General features: G+C 42.5%; 1 protein-coding gene across 5 annotated transcripts in view; it reads left to right on the forward strand.

The window, feature by feature from the left end:
• Nucleotides 1-203: 203 nt before the first annotated feature.
• Nucleotides 204-23,644, forward strand: part of FGF13 (fibroblast growth factor 13) — a 359,287-nt gene continuing 335,846 nt past the window's right edge. The window contains exons 1-2 of one of the 5 annotated variants that reach the window (XM_038748477.1): nt 204-284; nt 2,338-2,543. In XM_038748477.1, the coding sequence (XP_038604405.1) occupies nt 2,495-2,543 (49 nt within the window). In that variant the 5' untranslated portion in view covers nt 204-284; nt 2,338-2,494. Of the gene's footprint in view, nt 285-334; nt 430-1,946; nt 2,029-2,303; nt 2,544-23,644 lie in introns of those variants that run through there. The other 4 variants (XM_038748475.1, XM_038748480.1, XM_038748476.1 and 1 more) reach the window with 4 other exon arrangements.

Raw genomic sequence — 23,644 nt, forward strand, 5'->3', positions numbered from 1 at the left:
TCCTGCATCTCCCAGAGGAGCCCCCCGAGTAGCTCGGGAACAGGCCCCGGCCTCCCCATATCGTTCTTCTTTCTGCACGGCTAGCTTGGGGCCTCTTTTTTCTTTTTCGCCTCCTTTTCTCGCCTCCCACCCCCTTTAATGATTATTGAACCTTTATGGCCAGATTCCTCCTCCTTTCCGTTCCCTCTCTGCTCGGTCACGAGCGTAGCCCCCCGCGACGCTCGGATCCGACTTCCCCAGGGCGGATAACGGCTTTTCGTTTCCGGACCGGAATCCCTGGCAAGGTGATATCCTCCTTCACCGTCCCGGGCCGGTTGCCCCCCTCAAGTCGATTTTCCCTGACGGCATTTTGAGGAAGAAAGGTAGCAGGAAAAAGGCGGGGAGGAAGCGACGAGCGGCAGCAGCGGAAGGGAAGAAAGGATAAGGACCGTAATATTCCCCGGGCTCCGGGGAGCTGCGGATCTCGCCTGTCCCTCACTAGGACAGACCCCTGCCTCTTTCCCAACTCCTCCCCGGGGGAATTTGGCTGGCAAAAGGCATTTCAACTTGGAGCTTTCTGAGCTAAGGCTCCGGGGGCTCGTTGAATGTGGTGCCAGGGGCGCCCGGGGTAAAGCTGTTGCTAGCAGAAGCCACAACGTGTCGATTACAATGTGCTCGCACAACCCTGCAGCCGCAAGACCTGGCGGTTGGGGAGAGGGGCTGGTGGTGGTGGTGTGTGTGTGGGGGGGTGATGGTGTTCTTTGCCCCCAACGTGGGCTGGGTTGGGGAGGATGGGACGCAGGTGCCCTGTGGGCTTGGGGTGAGGACTGTAGGGAGGAGGGCGAGGGCTCTGGAGGGCGACCAGACCCCTCCCTCCCCTAGCCCCCCAGCCCTGTCCCCTTCCCTCGCCTTTCTCGGGTCTCTTAGGGCTAAGAGAGTAGCGTAGCTTAGTGGAAAGAGCCCGGGCTTGGGAGTCAGACGTCATGGGTTCGAATCTCAGCTCTGCCACTTGCCAGCTGTGTGACCTTGGGCAAGTCACTTAACTTCTCTAGGCCTCAGTAACCTCATCTGTAAAATGGGGATGAAGACTGTGAGCCCCACGTGGGACAACCTGCTTCCCTTGTATCTACCCCAGCGCTTAGAACAGTGCCCGGCACATAGTAAGCGCTGAACAAGTACCAACATTATTATTGTTGTTATTATTTCCATCCTCCGCCTGACGTCTGACCCCCCTCCCCCCTTGCAGAGGACCTGCTTTCTAGAGTACGGGCCTGGGAATCAGAAGGTCATGGGTTCTAATCCCGACTCTGCCACGGGTCTGCTGTGTGACCATGGGCAAGTCAATTCACTTCTCTGGTCCTCATCTGTAAAAAGGAGGTGGAGACCGTGAGCCCGTGAGACGACGGGGACTGTCCCTAACTGGATTTGCTTGGATCCACCCCCAACGCTTAGGACGGTGCCTGGCACTTAGTAAGCGCTTAATAAATACCATCATTAGTATTATTACCCGGGTTGGGTCGCCCTCCTTCTCATCCCCCCGCCCCTTTCTGTTTCTATATAATGCGCCGCTTCCTCTGGCTTCGCAGCTGATTGCGAGGCGGAGAAGGGGATCGAAGGACGGGATTTGGGTGGAGGGAGAGAACACAGGTAAGGGACACCGGCGTCAGGGACTGCCCCTACCCGGATGGCAGCTGGCACTCATGGCTTGTTATCCAATCCTAATATGCTATCCATCTTGTCATGAACTCTTTCTCTTTCCTCCCCACCCGCATTGGCTCCCACTTCCCGGCGGGGCGAGAAATCAAGGCTCTCCTGCAGGGTGACACGATCACACGTTGCTCAGCACATGTTCAAACAGTGCTTGGCACACAGTAAGCACTTAACAAATGCCATCATTATTCATTCAATCGTATTGAGCGCTTACTGTGTGCAGAGCACTGTACTAAGCGCTTATTATTATGATTCAAACATTCCCCATCCCAGGCTGCTGATGATTTTTAAATGTTTTTTTGTTCTTTGGGGTTTCTGCCTCGTTATTTAGGAGGACAGGTAAGAGGAAAGCAGGGGAAACCATCCTCCAATTCGCCAAAAAAAAAAAAATAGCTCGATAAATCCACTCTTCGCGTCCAGCCCCAGGCTCCGAGGAGGTGGGGGAGTGGGCGCATTGTTTTATGGAGTTGCGCTTTTTCGCCTTCATCTGGCACGAGGTGGGAGGGGGAAGTGTCCACGCCAGAGGGAGGGAAAACCGGTTTAGTCCCTCTCACTTCTTTAGGAAGGCGAGAGGATCCCTCCTGCGGAAGCCCAAGATCTTGCTGCTTCTCCTTCACCCTTTTTCCTTTCCTCCCTTCTCTTGTGTAGGCAGCGGCGGTGGTGGTGGGGAAAGCGGATTCCTCACTGGAGTGAAAGAGAGAGTAATTTCTGCTGCCAGGATTTGCCTTCCTAAAGACTCTGAGTCCGGCCGGATCTACGAGGGCTTCAGTCTCCTGGGGGAAATTTTACAATCAAACTGGGATCTATGAGTGGAAAGGTGATCAAGACCAAAGAAGAGAAAGATGCTTCAAAGGGTAAGTCCGTGGAAGTCTCCTCCTCCTCCTTCCCCACTCCAGGCTTCCTCTTCCCCTCCGGGGGTGACCTTAAGTGGGCAAGGGAAAGGGGAAATGAGCATCCAGAACCTCTTGTTGATTTTTATTTTGGGGGGGGGTCTTAAGTCTTAAACACTTTTTTTTCCCTTTTTGTCCCCCATCGAGCCGTCTCCTCCCCACGCTACTCGCTCTGTTCCCCCTCTGTCCGGACTCTCATTGTCAGTAATGCGGGGAATGGATACTGCAGCTCCGGAGCGCAGAGAATTGAGATGGGGTGTGGGGGGTGTGGGGGGGGTGTGTGCGTGCGTGTGTGTGTGTATGTACGCTTGCGTTTCAACAAATGTACTGTTGGTGACACACTCAGAGAATTGCTTGATTCCAGGAACACCATCCAGAACACCCCCCTACCCTAAATGAAAACAAAGAAGCAAACCCAAGGTGGCGTTCCCCCTCCTTCCTCTACACTGCCGCCTTCGCCCATTGTTGTGGGGAGGTTATTCGGTCCCACGCTTGGAGTGGAAAAAGTAATCATCCTCCCCGCGCCCCCTGCCAGCTCCCTTTTGCCTGGCACAGGATGCTCTGAGCCCCCCTCGGACGCCCTGGGGGAGAACAAAGGCCTCTCTCTGCCCCTCCAAGTCCCGTGCGCGGCCTGGGCACCGGGCAGTGCTGCGGAGATGGGGGCGGGGGGCTCTGACCGACCCCGGAGCCCAGGAGAGGGTTAGAGGGGAGGGGGCCTCGGGGCCCGGCCTGTGCCCCCCGGCTGCTGGGGGGCGGGTAGCTGGAGCTTCGGGCTGGGATCTGGAGGGTCGAAGTGGGAGGGAACCAGAGGAGGGGTTCTGCCTGCAGCCCCCCACCCTGCTGTTACCAGGCAGGGGACTGGGTTTGGCCGCTGGGTGTAAACCGGGTAACAATTGCCATGGAGACGGAGGTGGGGGGACGGGGAGGAGTTGCAAATAGATTAGCATCCCGGTTTAGGGGCTGCAGGTACATGGATCCGCGAAACACAGAAGTAGGGGTGCCGTCTGCGGGGTTGGGGGGCTTCTGGGTTCTCCCTGGGCATGCTTGCTCCGCCTTGCTGCGGGGTTGAGGCTGCTTCTTGTCCCTCCCTCAGTCATGCCTGTCTCTTTTTTTCTCCCCCCCCCCCCCCCACCGCCCCCAGGGGTCCCAGCACGCCCTCACTCCTTACTTGAAAACTTGTCAAAGACTTGTCAAAGTCTTAGGCCCCGGAGACTTGGTCCCTGTTTCTAAATAGAGTTGCTCCTTTCCCACACGGGACAGGATAAGCAAAACAATCTACACACCGGCCAGCGACAAGACTGTTTTCCTGCGGTTAAATCCTTGCAAACTGCAGGTCGAAAAGACCTGCAGCCGTACTAAAGCTTGTTGCTGGTTGGGATTTCCAAGCTTGGAGCAAATCAAACTTTGGAAAGTTTAGGTGCTTGTGAGCATGAACTACACTTTGAATTCACATTCTTCATGAGTATATGGTGTTTCTTAATATGTGTCTGTGTATTAATGGCTCTAGGAATAGTGAAGGTTTTATTTTCCAATGAATGCCAAGAGGGAAAACTAGTAAAAGTTGACTAAAACCAGGGAATTTTACTTTGAGAATGGCTACATTGTAAATTTTTTCAAGTAATCATTTCCTAGTTTCTGTCTTGCACCTTGTTTTGTCACATTTTAGCTTTCCATTAAGTCTCCAGACTACGTTTTTTAAAAAAATCATTGTCTGAAATATGCTATTTTCCAGAATGGTTTGGTAAATCGAGACTTGGCACACCAGGTTTCTGTAAACAAATAGGGAGATTTTTGCTATTCATATATCATTTTCTTTCTTTGAATCATCACTTTATAATTTGGAAAGCAATACTTACAATAAATATTCTGTAATTAGAAATTTGGATGGCAACTAGATTGTACAAAGATACTTTAAGTAGTTAGTTTACTACTAATAATGTATAAGGCTAAAGACTGCCAGCTGATGACAGAAAGCAAATACTTATTCCAAATGGTAAAGGGCATGTGAGGTCATATTCACCCAACGCTTAAAACCGAAACATCATGCCACTCAAATTAATTGTGTTTTATTAGTAACCCTGAAAATAGCCCTGATTTCTTGAACAACTAAGTACTGTATTATAAAAATGATCTATATTCTACTGTTATAGTAGATTAGATCCTAATAGAGCACTACAAAGTCCACAAAAATGTGGTAAGTTTGATATTGTCTAATGCATCAATTGATACAATTCTATGAACTTTTCAAGCAAAGGTAAAAGGAAATTTATGTGAAAAATGTATTTTCTTCAAGGAAATGTGGACAACTGCATGTCCAGTTGAATGAAATTTTATTAAATAGTTGAATTTTTTTGCCTGTGATTAATGATGACAGTTGACTAAATGGATATAGTCTGCATTTGAGACACTGAGGTTGTTTTTTTTTTTTTTTTAGCAAACTCTGTTTAGGTATTTATGTTATGCATGAATCTTAAAACTGGCAGATGTGAACTCCTCATGGAGTTAACTCCTGAAGAGGAAAAAACTAAGCCTCAACCCCCCACAAAAAACTCAATGTATGCTTAAATAGTTAATTTGGACTGGGCCTACTCTATACCTTGTCCTGTGAGGTTTTAGTGGCTCACTTGAGCTAAAACTTTGTGCTTTACAGAAAATTGTATTCATTGTTTAAGAAAAAAAATGACAAGCCAGAAAACAGAAGATCAGTCAATATTTTCTTTTTGAATAAAAATGAAATGGCCTGACAATTCCCAGGAAACAAAATATTTATTCTGATGTTTCTCAGACGAGCAGTTCATCGCCAAGCAGGTTTATGAGTTAATTGGTTGTTGCTATCATAGAGCAATGTATTGAGTGCCTGACTGGCAATTCTTCCATATTCCAAGAAGTTGGGCACTTGTTGTTGGGGGACCCAAACTGGGTAACAAATACTGCTTTTCTGTCATTCACAAGAAAATGGCTCTAGTGGTTACTGAATAGGCATATCAAGGTATCAGATCCACATACCATGTGGTAGTGATGACCCTGTGGTTTGCAATAGTTTCGCTGACTTCCTGTGAATTTACTCTGGAAGCAGGTGTTTACTTGCACCTGACTTATAGGAAGTCATGAGCTTGGCGATCCTTTGTAGCTCTGACAAAGAAAAACTTCTGGGGATGAAATTGCTCAGAGAATGAAAGCTTCTGAAACATTAGGCGCTGTGGGAGACTTGCCCAGTTTGGGCTGGTGTGGTTTTACTGAAAGTGTTGTTTTCTTGGTGTTTAACACTTCATTTATCATGTTTCTTTTTTACAGAAACGATTCGTTGTAAGCCAACTGGGTAAGAATCGCCTCCTCTCTTTTGGATTGCTTTTGAAGTGCTGCTGGCACTCCATAAATGATTAGCATTAGTGAGGTGGTTGCACAACTTGCTTCTTTCTCCCACATCTCTGTGGAATTGCTCTAAATGCAGAGCACCACTATGTAAATCAGTTACAAACATTTCCGATACATGGAGAGGAATTTTCTCCAGTTAATCCCACCCTGTCTCCAACCAGCCTGAAAAATCTAAAACCCATTCACTTCTCTTGACACATTCTTGTTATTTTAAATAAGAACATAACTTTATTCATTGTCTTCTCTCCCCTATTTCGAAGCTCCCTTAAGGCAGTGGAATGTCCAGTTTTTAGCATTACCCTTGGGCCCAGAAAAGTGCCCAATGTGTCTAATGGTGGCTCACGAAATACTTGTTGATTGAAGGACAGACCCTAAACTGCTTACTTTTTTGTAATTATTTCTATATGGCCTCTTTGAGTAAAAATATATGTAGAGAAGCTGTAACTAGAGGTAAGGAAGCTATGACTAGATGGAACAAATGTGAATGTAGGGTTCGGTCATCCAACCTAGAGTGAGAATAGAGTGGGTTTGGGTCTTATGCCAAAAGTGAACAGTACACTGAGATGAAGAGTTGAAAATGGGCTAAGAGTTGGGCCAGGTTTGCTGGTTATTATGGAGAAGGGAAATTCAGATATGAAGTAAAGTGTTAAAAGGAAATTGATGGTGAGAGAGAGAGAGAGAGAGAAGGAGGCAGAGTAGGTTCATTTGAGAGGAGTAAAACTTGTGAGTTGGGGAATGATGGGTGTCGAGTGAGGGCAAGTAGGGGAAAAAGATTTGATTGAGTGCCTTAAAAGTAGTGGTAAGGAGCTCATGCTTGATGTGGAGAGGAATAGGCAGCCATTAAAAATTTTTGAGGAGCATGGAGATGGGCAAAAAATGACGTTTTAGAAAAAATTATCCCGGTTGCAGAGTGAAATTTGGACTGGAGAGACTGGAGGCAGGGAAGTCTGTGAGAACATTGATGCAGTAGTCGTTAGGATGTGACAACTGTGCCTTATGTTTCACACTCCACTTAACACAGGGAGACTATTCAAATAGCACATGTAGTACTGTGTATGTTCTGCAAGTAGAAGTTCAATAAGACTTTTAGAGATCCCATTGCTTTTGATGTTGTAAAACTTGAAAGATATTTCATAGATTAAACATTTAAAAGAAATACAATATTAAAACATCTGAAGAAAAATTGTATACACACAAAATCAATCATGTGATGTTTTTGTTAAGTACAAAGTAAACACATCTACAGAGCTCACTTCCCAAAGGACTTTCAAACATCCTTTCAAAACCTTGAATGTGGTGGGGTGTTTTTTGTTTGTTTTTCCACTCCCGATTTGTAAAGTAGACTTCATTCTTATGTTCCCTGGGGTTTATTTAGCATAGCTCACCTTCCTCACTTGAAATGTGTTGGACTTCCCAGCACTTTCAGAATCCTTGTTGAGGCTGATTTAGGTTCATTCAGTCATATTCATTGAGTGTGTATTGTGTGCAAAGCACTGTACTAAGGTTGTGTCTACATAAGGCAAGTGATTTCCTGAAAAATTCTTGTTTGGCCCAAGATTCTCCATCTGAATTGTACTTCTTCATGGGTGTTGGCAGGATTTTAAGACCTGTTTCATAATCTAGTCAAAAACTGGGTCATTAGGAAGGCCTTTTTTTGTTTGGGTTTTTTTTTTTAATGGAAAATACCTCAACAGTATAGAAGACAGCAGCCTGGTGCTTTGAAGTCTTTGATAAGACAGAAATGGCTAAGAAATAAGACCTAATTGTAGTCCTAAAATCCTCTCCAAACCATTTTTTGGCTTTTGGGTAAACCCAGTCTGAATGCCCAGTCGAAGAGACAATTTCAAGATACGTTTTCTGCATAGATCTTTGTCTTGCCTTATGCTCTCAATAGGTAATATTAATTTGGTAAATATGATTAAGTATTGCATTCCAGCGATCATTGTATAAATCCCAGGCTCAAATGTTCCTTGCCAAGTTTTCTTTTAAAGCAACAATATTCATAGTGTTTAGAGTGGGGATTAAGATTGGAACTGTGCCCACCTTAATTATTGAAAAGTGGCATATTACATTTAATATTATGAATTAAGAATCAGGTATGAGTTTTAATGAACTATCAGTATTTCAACAGATAGAAGCCAAATCCTAATTACGTCATATTGAAGATTATTGTGAAGCATCTTTCATGAACTAATGCTTCCATGGGCCTCAATTTTTTTAGGGTAGTTTAATTATGGAAAAGAGATGATGTCAATGGCCATTTATCACTCTTCCTCTTCTTCACCTCATCCTTCTCTACTTCCCCAGAGCAGATTAAAGGTGTACTTAATGATTTTATTTTATTTGGCAACAGGTTTGGATGCTGTTGGCCAGGAGTTTTCTGTTGACATGTGCAGACTCAAGTATGGGGTGAGCAGGGTTTTACTTCTTTGGTGCAGTTCACTCTTCTGGGGCTGTCTTGAAACAGTTTGAATAAAGTGCTTATTTGCCCCAAAGACTGCTCTAGATGAGACATTTTTGTCACTGTACCTTAGGACATTTGGTATGCCACTAGGGCTTGGGGATGTTGGAGGAGGCTTATTTTTGATTTACAGTGCAAATTATTTACTGATGATCACCAACTTTAAAAGCTCCAGGCCACAGAGTCTAATCAGCTTTCTAGTACAGATATTATTATTATTAGTGTATTTGTTAAGCACTTACTATGTGCCAAGTACTGGGCTAGATACAAGTTAATCAGATTGGACGCAGTCCCTTTCCCACAAGGGTCTCTCAGCCCAAGTAGGAGGAAGAATAGGTTTTGAATTCCAGTTTTACAGATGAAGAAACTGAGGCCCAGAGATATTCAGTGACTTGTCCACAGCAGGCAAGCAGAAGAGCTGGAATTAGAACTCAGGTTCTCTGACTCCCAGGCCTGTGGTCTTTCCACTAAGCCACACTGCCTCCTCACATGGGGTGATAACTGCTTCTCTGAGCAGTATTGGGACAAACCAAAATTCACCTTGTGTTGTGGAGGATTAAAACTTGCCTCTCAGTATTAGAGACAGGGTTTTGATACCCCCTTTCATTCCCTTTTGGTTTAGAAATTATAAGAGTTTCCTAATGTGAAAGGGTCTCCAAAACTCATTTGTCTGGATTCGGTGGATTGGGCCACTGCAAAGTATTCTTCATGAGGCTACATTTGAAGTTAAAGGGGCTTTGAAGTTTGTTAGTGTAGAGCTTGGTATAATCTGATTCCTCTGCAGGACTGCTTTCAGAAGCGGTTTATACACTGTTTATACGCTATTATAGATTGGGCACTTCTAAGTAGAACTTCAGTGATTTCCTAAGCCCATTGTCCAAGTTCAGTACCTGGTTCCCATTCTAGTTCATACTCTCATTCATTCATATCCTACCTATCTGTCTTTCCTCCCTTTTTCTCCATCTCTTTGTCTCTTTCTCTTCTTCTATAGCACTCCTCTATAATACGTGTCAACACATATATCAGTTTCTTCTCAAATATAATGAAGTTCCTTAGGGCTAGAGTACATTCAGTGAAGGGTATGCATGTCCATTATTTAGTCCTTGTTGACCCAATCAATTTGTTTTTAGAACCAACCTCAGGATTTTTTTTTCATTAAAAAAAATTTAGCCTCAAGGAGGAGTCTTTTGCTAACTGGTTATATAAGTTGTTTTAAATGGAAACATAAGAGCATGAGGTTTATTTTTTTAAAAAAACTATGCTGCTTTCAGTTAGATAATATTTCCAAAAATATATCATGCTAACAGACACACTCCTTGAACAAGCATATTAATTATAGTTCTTAAAGTTGGGTATCATGTAGTGCTTATCTGTGTCACAGAGAACTTAAGTTTAATAGCTCCAATTAAAAATGAAGTGTCTATTTCATGAATTTAGGTGAGTTTAATTTCAAACATGAGCTTAGTTTCTTTACATAGTCAAGCAATGCAGTCAGATTTTTCCATATCTGTAATTGTAGATGAGTAAACAGAATTCTTAAAGCATTTTTTTGCTAAGAGATGAAGTAAACACCACAGCAGTGTGGCTCAGTGGAAGGAGCACGGGCTTTGGAGTCAGAGTTCATGGGTTCAAATCCCGGCTCCGCCAATTGTCAACTGTGTGACTTTGGGTAAGTCACTTAACTTCTCTGTGCCTCAGTTCCCTCATTTGTAAAATGGGGATGAAGACTGTGAGCTTCCCGTGGGACAACCTGATCACCTTGTAACCACCCCAGTGCTTAGAACAGTGCTTTGCACATAGTAAGTGCTTAATAGATGCCATTATTATTATTTTGCTTTATTTTGCCTAAAGATGACTTCCCTCTAAACTATCTTTCAGCCACCATTATTTGAAAGTACAGAGTTTTGACCTGCTTATTTTTCCTTTGGTTTTATATATGTGTATTTTTTTCTTTTCTCTTTGTGTTTGCACTGTACATTAGTTCTTCCAAGAGCTCTATCTTTTTTGTTGTTATTGTTTTTCTGTTATTTCTGAGACTCACTATATGAAAGGATCTGCTGAAACAAAATAGTTGGGGATTGTACTTATCAAAAACTGTATTCAGTTTGCAAACAGCTGCAGATCAGAGCTTGGCTTTGCAAAATTTGATGAAAAATGCCTTTCACTTAGCTGTCGTTTATCTGGCAGACATGTTGTTCATCGTAGGCCTGAGGGTGCTATAAAGCTTATGATGTAAATCCTACTTAAAAAACAAATGCTGAAAAGATGTGACCCTGAAGGTGAAACTTGGTTAGGAACCACTCAATGCCAAGCATTAACAAAGTTCCTCTTAGCTAGATCGAAGAGGAGCCCAATTCTAAGTCTGAACAATTTTCATTTTAGTTCAGCTACATTTCATGGCAGACCAGGTATTGATAACCTGGTCTCTCAACAAAGTGTATGTAGAAGGAAGACAGGCAATAACTTCAGGGGAGGCATAATGAAACCAGCTGGCCTCTCTTTCTTTTTAAAATGGCTCTGAGATATGAGACATAAGTATTTTAGGATAATTAACAACAGAGAGCCCTAATCCCTGTCACGTGCATTTGTTTGAGGGGCATTGCAGAAAGTGCTGAGACAAAGTTGAGGTGCTGACACAATTAACTTGTTTAAGCTACCCACTAAACAGCTATAGTGAGTGGCACATTAGCTACATGATCACAGTCAGAGATGGTCTCCAAAAGCGTTACCATTTATCAGCTATTTTCACCATATTTCTTTCAGTGAAATACCTTCTTCCAAAGAAATCACAACTGAACCTAAAACCAACCCATTAAAGACATTAAAAGCCCACATATATTTCAAATTGGACCCGAACTCGTAGTTTGCCAACCAAAATATTTTTCTTTCTATTCTGGTGTATGTTAATCCACTTTTAGCTTTTCAGAAATTGGAATGTTAGAGAGCCCAGCCCACTCAAGGCAATGTGTTCTCTCTGGCAGAGCTTTTTTGGGGGGATGAGCAGTGACAGACCAGCTGAGTTGGAACGAAGTGACTAGGAATGAGTGGAAAACTGAAGATGACCTTGCAAACTACCATGCATGTGGAGGCAGGGATAGTCAAAAATGGATCTGAAAAATCTGGAAGGGGGTTTAGGGGAAAACAATTCTCAAAACTCCAATTTAATAATTGTGGCATGTTAAATGGTGGTTATGTGTCAAGCATTTAAAAGCAGCATAGCCTAGTGGAAAGAGCACAGGCTTGGGAGTCAGAAGACCTGGGTTCTAATCTCAGCTCTGCCACATGCCTGCTGAGTGACCTTGGGCAGGTCACTTTACTTCTCTGTGCCTTAGTTACCCAATCTGTAAAAATGAAGATTAAATCCTACTCCCTCCTACTTAAACTGTGAGCCCCATGTGGAACAGGGACTGTGCCCAACCGGATTTACTGTGCCCAACCTGATTCACTTGTATCTACCCCAATGCTTAAAGCAGTGCTTTTCACATAGTAAGTACTTAACAAGTACAATAATAATTATTATCAAGCACAGTTCTAAGTGCTGGGCTAGATACAAGATAATCAGTTCTGACATGGTCCCTGTCCCTCACAGTCTAAGTAGAAAAGAGAGCAGGTATTGAGCCTTGTTTTGCAGATGAGGAAACTGAGATAGAAGTGAAGTGACTTGCCCAAGGTCACACAGCAGTCAAGTGACAATTTGGGGTTTGAGAGAGCAGGGCTGGAGCGGGCACTTATTGTGGCTACAGGCAAGCTGGCACCTGATGGTCTGGGGAGAAGAGAGCTGGCCAGTGAGCAGAACTTCCTACTGTGCCAGTATTCCCAAACCTTGATCTTTCTGAATCCCCTGACTTCGGTCCAAGAAGGGGACTGTTTAATCAATAAACCGTTTTTATTGAGCCTTTAAGGAGTGGAATACTGAAATGGATGAGTTGCTCTGCTTTTCCAACTGTTCCTCTCTGGTTCCCCCTGGGGCCACAATGCCACCTCAACCTGGACTTTCAATCATATACACAGTTTGGGCCGGGGAGAGAGAGAGAGACATTGCAGAGGCTCTGTCGGAAGAAGCCTTGGGGCTCCTGGAAACAGTGGCCCCTTCAAACTGGCAGCCTCAGGCACTGCCCATTTTGCCTGCCCCTAAAACTGGCTATGGGAAAGGGAGAAGTGAGAGGGATTACATTTCTACAGTGCACATATTCTTGACAGAGGGTGACCTGATTTCTATGCGAAGAGCCTATGAAATCCTGACAGAAACAATAAAGAAATATATTTCTTATACTGTTTCATAAACCAAACAAAATCAAATATCTGACCCATGAGGGAGAGAACACATCTTCAAGAAAAGTAGGCACCAAGTGGAAGCACAGTCTAAGCCCACTGTCTACCAACCTGAGTCAGAAGCTGAATGTCTTGAAAAATTTTGAGTACCGTGCTCACTCTGGTGACCTGACAAACTTAGGTGGGAGACAATGAGCTTCCTCACCTTATTTTGTGCTTATTTTCACCTTATGTTCACCTTATTTTCCTCACCTTACTAAGTGTAAATTGCATATTTGACACTTCAAGAAGTGATGGAGGGACAGGATTTTGACCTTGGGGGAAATTCTGCCTAAATGTTGTTCTTTCCTGGGGTGCCTCAGCTTGCTCTGTTGCCTTTCATATGGTATAATTACTGCAATTATGTATTAGGGGCTCTCTGCCTTCATTTTCTTAAGGAATTTAGTGCTAGGTATTTGAAGTTGTGAATTTGTTAAATTTACTTGGTTTTCTTAATCTTGAAGTACATATGAAGTTTATTTAAAATTCCTGATTGCACTGCTAGCATTCTTTATTTAATTGGCTTTCTCTTTCCGTATTCCAGTTTACAAGGGGTGGGAAGGAATCAGAATCCTTCCACCATTTATTAATAGGCATTTAGCCTATCTGAGGGATCCATAACTTTAACTTGCAAGATCTAATTATGCAATAAATCCACCCAAACTTCCACTTACAGGATTCTAGATGGATCTGGGATTTTTGTGGCTGGGTATCATTAGTATTCTTAGGATATTTTACAGTAACTGCCATGACTAATTTAATTTGTGGGTTTGCCCCCCCCCCCCCCACGAACATTTTCCAGAAGATATGCTTGCCTCTTTTCACACCGACACACTAATCTGCAGACAAGTGTCCTGAAAGGTTGCATTTCTTCATTTCAGATGAAGGAATTTGCATTCAATTGAGGTTTTAATGCCCAAACTGTGACTGCCCTCTAACAACAGTATCTATTGATACTTAGGCACTTGGTCTTACTAGCCTGATTTAAGTAAACCTGGTCACTTTAACCCAATCTAAGATCACTAGAAATTGAGCTGTGCAGTCAAAGCCAACATTAGCACAGCCATAAATATACCAGTCTTACTTACAACTCCATCCCACTTCCAGTTTGGGATTAGCTCAGTTTGCAGCTGCAGAAACATAATTGGACTTGGGCCATACCAATGTAGTCAGGATCATGGATTTCTGCCCCTCTTAAAAACTGAATAGCGGATTTGACTCTTGAATTCTGGGTGATGAAGGTGAGAGCAAAATTCTAATTTTGCAAGTAGTGTTGGATATTTGTAATATGAAAGAAATATAAAATATAGTAATAGTAGACAATAATCTACTCTCTACTAAAGAAGACTAAGACAATGTGGTGTCCATAATATTTTGAATATGCTGGATTGTGTTTTCAGGAAATAAGGTTGTATTAGTTAAGCTAAGAGGTTAAAAAAAGTAATAGGAACAAAGAACTAGAAAGGCTCTAAAGGTTTTCTTGGATCCAAGTTAAAGCTATATTTTAGACAAATCCTTGTCTGGTGATGTTCTTTCAGATGCTGAGACTTCGAGTGTTTTCTTTTCTCCATATGAATATTTGTGAATTTTGCATGATTTAAGATGTTAGGTTTTTTTTCAAATCTCTGCACTACCTTACTGCCTTCCCCCCCCCCACCCCCCCCCCCCCCCGCCCACCCAAGGTGGTATTCAATGATGCCTCGACTCAGTCCTGCTCTCTTGGCTAATTGGTCCTCATCTCCTCTTTGTATAATTTGCCTTTTCTTCCTAAACGCAGCCCAGAAAAATCATTCTTATAATTTAGAAAGTATCTTAAACTGACATCTTAGAAAAAGGGGACATTAAACCAGAGGGAGAGAGAGCACACAGTCTAATGGCCAGGACTCATAAATTGCAATTTAGTTCTAATTCTGCCACTGAGATGCTTTCACTACATGTATGACACAGCCAGTATTAAGCATTGGCTTCTTCATCTGTAAAATGTAGATGTTAAATCTTAACCTTGAGCTATCTGATTGTGTGGTGAGGATTAGTGAGATAATGTCAATGAAACACTTTTGACTACTTTCAAAGGAAAGTGCATTATAAACAGTAAGGAGGTATTATGCTAATGGATTTGGCTACAGTTTTCCTTCCCCTCAGCTTCACTGACTTCATAGATCTGAAATGTTATCCAGAAACTCACCCCCAATAATTGGCTTTTATTGCTGGTGGTTAAAAATGATCTCCTACCTAAATGGAAATAAATAATAGTGGTAGGATTTGGCCAATTGTGGTATGCTTTATTTCTACAGCAAAACACCCAAATAACTTAAAATAAAGACCTGTTATAGGAAAAGTATTTCAAAAAGCCATCTTGATAGTTTTGAAAAGAAGGGGTCTATTAAATCAAAATGGGAACCTAAAATAAGATGTGCTGTTAACTCTGAAATACCATTTAGAGCTGCTTTGGGAAAACAATTTTGGAATTCCAGAATTCTCCAAGGCTTTCACTATGTTGACCAGAAAGAAATCAGACTCCCAAATTATAATAATAAAAATATTACTTTGAAGCCACATAATCACAGTTTCATTCTGTTGAACAATATTAAACCCTTCCCATCCTCTGAGCATCAAGTAGAGCTGTGGCTAGAGCAGAGTTTTTCTTAAATGATTTTTCTGGTAGAAAACAACAGGCCTGGTGGGAAAAATAAATTGGAGACCTAGCTGTCACCTGGTTCATGGAATCCCCAATTGGATTTCTGGCTCCAATGCTCAGCTCTTGAAATTTTATTCACTCCCTTGTTAAAGCAGGGTCAGGAGAGACTGAAGCTGCAGCAGCATGTGGCTTTGGCTCTTAGAACACCAGGGTACCTGTCATCTCTTTCCCCCCTCCTCCCATCCAGGACCCTGCCCTACATGGGGCTCATAGACCAAAGGGGAGGGAGAAGGGGTTTTGAATCTCTAGTCTGTTCACGTGGAAACTGAAGCATGGAGAAATTCAGTCACTGGGGTTCATTTAGTATTTGTTTTTGTTTTTGTATTCATACGTTATTTGTCTTTTAAATCTTCCTCGTGTGTCTGAACAACCCCCCAGCACCTCTTCTAGATTTTAGCCCCACTGAAGGCAAGGGACTTACTTATCCTTTATTTTACTCTTCTCTAGGGTTAAGTGTAACTTTTTGCACTCAGAAGGTGATTAATAAATATCATTTTATTAATGAAGACCTAGAGTAAGTGTGCAGGCAGCTTTTCAGGTGCAGTCTCTAATTGTGTTTTAAAGTCACACAGTCAGTTCAGCTGAATCCTTAAAAATGTGGATTTTTTTTTTGTTCATAGCATTTGCATAAACCAAGTTTTAATCTCTGTAAAACTTAAATGACCTAAGTTCACAATCTGAAAAGAAAATATTTCCTTAAATGCGAATGCTGTTTTTTGAATTTTGGCCTTTGTAGATAAAATAACCTGGGCCCTAATCTAAGGAATATGAGCATTGTTGCTGCCAGATCTGATTTCATTTGAATCAAAACATCCTTCTCTGTTTTGAAGAAGTGAATGCCATATGAGTGACTTAGTGTGAGGAATTGACTTTTTTTCCCCCTCCTCAAACTCTTACTCCATTGTGGAGGAGGATTAATATTAGCGTTCACTGGTGCATCTCAAGAGCTTTGTCCATCAGAGGTAGCTGGGCTTAGACCGTGTTAGAACCTTGCCATAAAACAAAATCAAAGAGGCTTGTCCATGCATTGGTGAGCTTGCAAACCCCAGAGGCAGCTTTGTTCGTCCGGACAGGTGTACCTCTACATGGAATTTTAGAGTATCTGACTCATTACTGGGCCATACCACATACCAATTGCCTTATTTAGGTAGGCTGACAGACTGATATATAAAGAATAAGCATATCTTACAGGCTCTTTGCTTACATTTTTTTCCTCTGTTTCCCTGTTATCTGAAATTGGGCTCTCGTTAGATATGAGCATATGGAAGAGGCTTTTTTTTCCCCAAGAGATCTTCATTTGTGAAAAGATTTGCCATCCCAGAAAATTCAGATTTCTATAATGTGTCTAAAGAGAAATAAAGTGACTTATACACATCATTAGCTGTAGCAGTATTAAGTGCCCAATTGGCATTTTCTCAATGCATGATTGGTTGGATGCCTTCAATCGATTCTGAGCTGCTTGAGATAGCCTGATTCCTGATGTGAGTACATTTCCCAAGGGTCCTTCATTGATCTTCCTATTGTCTTTGAAGTGCCCAGTGACTCTGGTGGTGGGGCAAAGTTTGCTGGGTAGGCAGGAGGTGAGGCAGTGTGACATGACAGGTCATGTGGAAATGCAGCTCCAACTCCAGTCAAGATTGGAGATGACTTCCCTGGGAAAATCCCATTGGCTGTTTAGAAAGCAAGACCTAGGTTTGAGCTCCTATCAAATGGACTGTTTAGTCCTCTCTGACACCTTGCTGACACTTCTTCCCATTCCCAGTCTCTTATCCACCACTCACTTCACTGCCTTTCTTCACTGGTTCTCGTTCTCACATTTGCTTATCTTTGTTCATGACTCTCTTGTCAGTTTCCACCCACTTGATCCAAGAAGGTAACAAAAACTATTTAAAACACTGGGAATTGGGGAAACAGGGATGGAGGAAGGAGAAGAAAATCATAGTGGAACAGACAGAGTAGCATCCATTCTCGAAACAGTATGTGCTTCTGCAGGTGGGTATCTTAGTCCAGTAACTAAATAGAATTGACCATTGTACATGGCATTGTGTGAAAGGGCCGGGGAGACTATAATAAATGTAGAAGACAGAGTCTCTACCTTTGAGGAGCTTATAGTTCCAAAGAGGATTTAAACTGTATTGTGTGAATAGACATATCTAAGCCCCAATCCTTTAGTTTTTCACTCTTATGCTTTTTCTCCTCCTTCTGCTCACAGGAAGAAATCTGACTGAATAAAAACATGTATGAGTAGGAATGGACACTCATCACTTTTTGCTGCAGGAGATGAGTAATAGTCTGTCTCTTGAAACGATGAAAGAACCATTTCTCTGAATGAGAAAAATATCATTCAAAGTTATAGAAAGTTAAAGGGAATATAACTGCAGGGCCAAAGAGGGACTAAAATAAGGATAGAAGAAATTACATAATCTGTGGCCATTCCATTCTGACTGGCTCATCTTTGATTTTTCTGTAACCTACTGTCTATCCTGTGCTTTACCAACTACTTCAGTCCTTCCCTTCATCTGCATGAGAATCCTCAGATTTCCCTTTTTCACATACTGAGGCCATAGAACAGAGGCAGATAATTAGGGGAGCTTTTTGAGGGCTCTCTTTTGAAAGGCTTTATCAATTTACACCCTAGAGAATCTTTCATCAATGGAGCATTAGTTTTCCATAAGTTATAACTGCAGCATACTTTTAGAAAAAAAATTGCCAGCATTATAGCTTGAAATGTCTGTTTCCCTGATATTGGGTAATTTTACCCAATGTTCAACATTAATAAAAAATCATTCAGAGGCATTCATTGAAGGGCTTACTGTGTGCAAAGCACTGATAGGCATGATCCCTGCTCTCAAGTAGCTGATTGAGCCATTGCCTGACTATTGTCCTGATTTGCACATTTTAAGTTTTTATGATATTTAAGTATTATGTGCCAAACACTGGGATAGATAAAAGCTAATCAGATTGGACATATCCCTGTCCCACATAGGGCTCACAATGCTAATCCCCATTTTACAGATGAGGTAACTGAGGCACAGAGAAATGAAGCAACTTGCCCAAGGTCACCCAGCAGATAAATGGTGGAGCTGGGATTAGAACCCAGGTCCTTCTGACTCCCAGGCCCGTACTCTATCCACCAAGCCATGCTGCTTCACATTTCATTTTCTTTGTCTTGAGAAAGCACTGATTCATTTGTGTTCTTTAAAGTTTCTTGTCATGGTTACCCTTTCCTTCAAATATTTAGCAAATTCATTTGAGATTCCAGTGCTGCTCACCATCTGCTCCATTCTTCCAGTGTACAGTTCCTTAGAGCACCATTTACCACATTGCTTTCACAAATAACTATATCAGGGGTTGGCAACCGGCAACCTTTGGGTAGAGGGACCAAACACAATGGAACTTTTGAACAGTTGACGTTCCAAAAGCCACAACGTTCAACTTAGACAAATTAGCATAGTCTACTTCACTGTGGAAGTGTACTTATGAGAGTAGAAGAATTTAAAGTTAATGTCCTGAACAGCCATTTTCTAATGGGACTTTTGAGGGAGGGAGAGGAAAAGAGGAGAAGAAGGAAAAGGGAGGAGAGGGGAAAAAAAGAGCTGAGGGGAAAGAGAAGAGGTAGACAACAAAGTTGTGTGTTTGGGTTTGTTCTTTTTTTTCCCCCTCATTTGGAGAGTTGGGTGAGTGGGTGCCAGAATTGCCAAAGCGCCATGTCTGCCATTTTGGTCATGCCCACCCACACCTTCTGTGTCACCTCTACTCAGTGGCTCTGGACCCGGCATGCCTGGGAGTAAGGCGAGGTGAATCTTCTTCTCCAGTGCCCATGGAAACCGTGATAAATCAAATTGGTGCCCGGTATGCATGCTGTTCTTGTTCTCTCCCTGCTGCTTACCTGCCCTGCCTGTAGTCCATTCACTGCTGCCATCGTTGCTCACGGCACCTGTGTGGCATGAGTGGCCCCCTGCCTGGCTTAACTGGTGTGATAGGGTTTGGGGTCACTGCCTCTTGTTCGGATACCAGAGCAGGCGGTCAAGACCACCACCAGTTCATTCTGCCACCTAGTGAATTCACACAGATGAGGTAATTGAGGCAAGGAGAAGTTAAGTAATTTGCTTAAGGTCACACAGCAAGAAAGTGGCAGAAATGTGGTTAGAACCTAGGTCCTCTGATTCTGGGCTGTGCTCTTTCCACTGGGCCACACAGGTTCTGCTGATGGAACCACATTTCTTTGGCTGATGATGGACGATAATCTTTCCTCACTTCCCCCTGTCTCCACAACCCCTGTAGTTTCCTACACTACAACCAACACAGCACCATTGCTATACACTTGGTGCAACATTGAACCATTTGAATATCCTCTTGCTGAGAAAGAGTAGTAATCTTATTCACCATATGCTAATCTTTCTGGGCATATCAAGTATATGTTTCCCCTCTCTAGTTTTTATTTATAGTTTCATCCTCTTATTTTAGATGATTTATTATGACAGTATTTTTACAACATGATCCTATTTATGAAAACATTTCATTTAGGTTAAAGGAAGAAAAATATTATACCTACTTGACTGTCTGGAAGGTAAACATGTAAATTTTTTAAAAATTGTTTTTGTTGTGATTTGATTATTATAGTCTAGTTACTGAAGAATAAAAATGAAAAGTAATGGAATAAAAGGACTCATAGGATGTAGAGGATGTGGTGGGTGGGAGTCTGAGGAAAGCAGAATTGCTTTTAAAGGAAGGTCTAGAGAGGCAGTGTCCATTCTGAAAGTGGGTAAGTGGAAACAGGATGCCACCCTCCTCCTCCTTGGGAGATCCTGAAGCCTTATGTTACCTGGGACTGCTTGACTTTGCATTGCCGTGGGCAGCAGGGTAGGCGGGGCTAAATCTATACTGGTGCATAATCATTCCACTGCCTCATTTCCTCAATTGAAATGACACATAAATGATTCTAATTCATTTTTTTTGTCTAACTTCAGGACTGGAAGTGACTCATGAAGGAAGTGGGAAAATGTACAGCTATCTAGCTCAGGACAAGTGAAAGAACACAGCTGAGGGGATTTTGTACTCTTTGGAGGTTGCAGAGGGAGATTGACTGACCAATCTAATAGATTTGGTAGACAGGTTCCTTGCCCACAAGGAGTTTACAGTAAGAGACGAAGTCTAAGGACAGACTGAGTTTGAGAGGAGTGGAATTATGATGTCAGTGATTGTCTTAGAATTAAAGACATGAAAATGATTCTGAGGTGAGTACTCACAAATGCAATCGTTCTCTCTCTCTCTCCCCCTCTCCCCACACTTTCCTTCTTTCTTTTTTTATAAAATATAGCTTTGAAAGGATTTCCTCCCAACATAGATAGGTCAGACTCCTTTGATCAAATGAGACCATCACTTCACATGGCTTGGAGCTGGCATTGATATATTTTAGGAATTCTTTTCAACTCTGTCCTTGATTTTTAACCATAAGGCTAGGTTGAAGGATATAACACCATAGGAAACTGAGAGGGCACAACAAATTCTTTTTCTGCCTCAGATCTGCCAAGCTGTCACTACAATCAGTTCTGCCATAACATGGGCTTTCAATACATGTGGGGCCAGGATAACACATAGTGATATTTTGGTCTAGTGGAAAAAGCAAGAGACTGAGAGTTTTAGGAGACCTGATTTGAGAATTTGACCTATGTGTAACCTTGGGCAAGTCAATAAACCTCTCTGAACCTCAAGGTCCTCATCTATAAAATGGGGACATGATACCTCAATAAATTACATTCTTTCTGTGCAGAACACTGTAATAAGGGCTTGTGAGAATACAAAATGATAATTGATAGACACAATAGATTGTGAACCCTATATTGGACAGGAACTGTGTCCTATCTCAACTTCTGTCTTCCCCAGTACTTAACACATAGTAAGCATTTAATAAATGCCATTATTGTTAAATGGTATAGGATTGTAGAAATGGTATAGGATTGTAGGATTATAATTGGAAATCCTATTGCCCAAATCATATACATTTAAGCCATATAAAACAATTTATGTCTTTTTTTTACATATTAGAATTGTCCTTTCTACCCAGCATGGCTTAGTGTAAAGAGCACGGGCTTAGGAGTCAGAGGACGTGGGTTCTAATCCTGGCTCTGCCACCTGTCTGCTCTGTGACCATGGGTAAGTCCCTTAACTTCACCATGCCTCAGTTACCTCATCTGTAAATGGGGACTAAGACTGTGAGCCCCAGTGGGCCAACCTGATTACCCTGTATCTATCCCAGAGCTTAGAACAGTGCTTGGCATGTAGTAAGCACTTAACAAATACCATCATCATTAGTATTATTATTATTACTCAAAGAATTTGCCTCTGACAATGAAATTCACCTTTGAGTGTGTGTGACCAGTTCCAAAGGTCAATGTGTAACCTACAGTCCTGGCCACATTGTATACATAAAAAAAGCAATCCTTTGTGTTGTCACATTTGATATTTGCAACATTTGGTGCTGTTTTTTTGACTGTGAGTCCTAAGTGGGACAGGGACAGTATCCGACCCAATTATCTTATATTTACCCCAGCAGTGCCTGGCACATAGTAAGCACTTAACAAATACCATAATTATTATTTGCCTACTTGTCTCTCTATATCTATGAAGTGTCTATTAAAACTTAGATATGTATTAAACACTTAATGTTTAGTCGAGCTTATAAATTATACTGATGGATTTGCTCAAGTAGTTGGTGGGGCATCTGTATGGGATCCAGCTCAATCAATCAATCAATGGTATTGAATGCTTACTGTGTGCAGAGCATTGTGTTAAACACTTGTAAGAGTAGATTATACAACAGAATTGGTTAGACCTGTTCCCTGCCCACAGGAAGCTTATAGGTTAGAGAGGGAGACTGACATTAAAATAATTTAGGGATATGTACGTAAGTGCTATGGGGCTGAGAGTAAGGTAAGTATCGAGTGTTTAAAGGGTATATGTCCAAGTACATAAGTGATGAAGAAGGAAGTGGGAGTAGGGGAAATGGTAGCTTAGTTGGGGAAAGCCTCTTAGAATGTGATTTTAGTAGGGTTTGAAGGTGGGAGAGTGGTGGTCTCTAGGATAGGAATTGGGAGGGAGTTCCAGGCCAGAGGGAGGATGTGGGCAAGGAAATGGTGGTGAGATAGATGAGACTGAGGTACAATGGGTAGGTTGGCTTTAGAGCAGTGACATGTGCAGCCTGGGTTGCCGTAGAAAATCAGCAAGGTAAGGTAGGAGGGGTGAGTTGGTTGAGGACTTTGAAGCCTATGGTAAAGTGTTTGCAGTAGTGGGTGGGCAACCAATGGAAGTTCTCGAGGCATGGGGAGACATAGACTGAGCATTTTTTAAAATAAGATGATCAGGCAGACAGTGAAGTCTGGAATGAAGAGAGGCATGAGGTCAGTGAGGAGGCTGATGTAATAGTCAAAGGAGGGATATGACAAAGTCTTGGATCTGTATGGTAGCAGTTTGAATTTTAGCAATGTGAAGGTAGAACCAACAGGATATGGTGACAGATTGAGTATGTAGGCTGAATGAGAATGATGAGTCAAGGATAAGCTCTCTCAGCCAGAGAGACAGTGGGTTAGCTCTACAGTTCTCTAGACCTTTGTTTGGTCTGGATCCTCATACCATGCTGTTTTCACACTGCCAGTGGTATCTGACATGGCTCAATGGAAAGAGCACGGGCTTGGGAGTCAGAGGTCATGGGTTCAAATCCCGGCTCTGCCAATTGTCAGCTGTGTGACTTTGGGTAAGTCACTTCACTTCTCTGTGCCTCAATGACCTCATTTGTAAAATGGTGATAATAATAATGGAATTCGTTAAGTGCTTACTATGTGCAAAGCACTGTTCTAAATGCTGGGAGGATGCAAGATGATCAGGTTGCCCCACTTGGGGCTCACAGTCTTCATCCCCATTTTACAGATGAGGTAACTGAGGCACAGAGAAGTTAAATGACTTGCCCAAAGTCACAAAGCTGACAAGTGGCAGAGCTGGGATTTGAACCCATGACCTCTGATTCCCAAGCCTGTGCTCTTTCCACTGAGCCACTTCTAATGAAGACTGAGCCCCACATGGGACAACCTGATCACCTTGTATCCTGCCCAGTGCTTAGAACAGTGCTTTGCACATAGTAAGCACTTAATAAATGCCATCATCATTATTATTTTACTAGTAGTAAGCATTTAACAAAATGTCATTGTTATTATTAATGAACAT

Source organism: Tachyglossus aculeatus, chromosome 6 (genome assembly GCF_015852505.1).
Source record: "Tachyglossus aculeatus isolate mTacAcu1 chromosome 6, mTacAcu1.pri, whole genome shotgun sequence".
Lineage (NCBI taxonomy): Eukaryota > Metazoa > Chordata > Mammalia > Monotremata > Tachyglossidae > Tachyglossus > Tachyglossus aculeatus.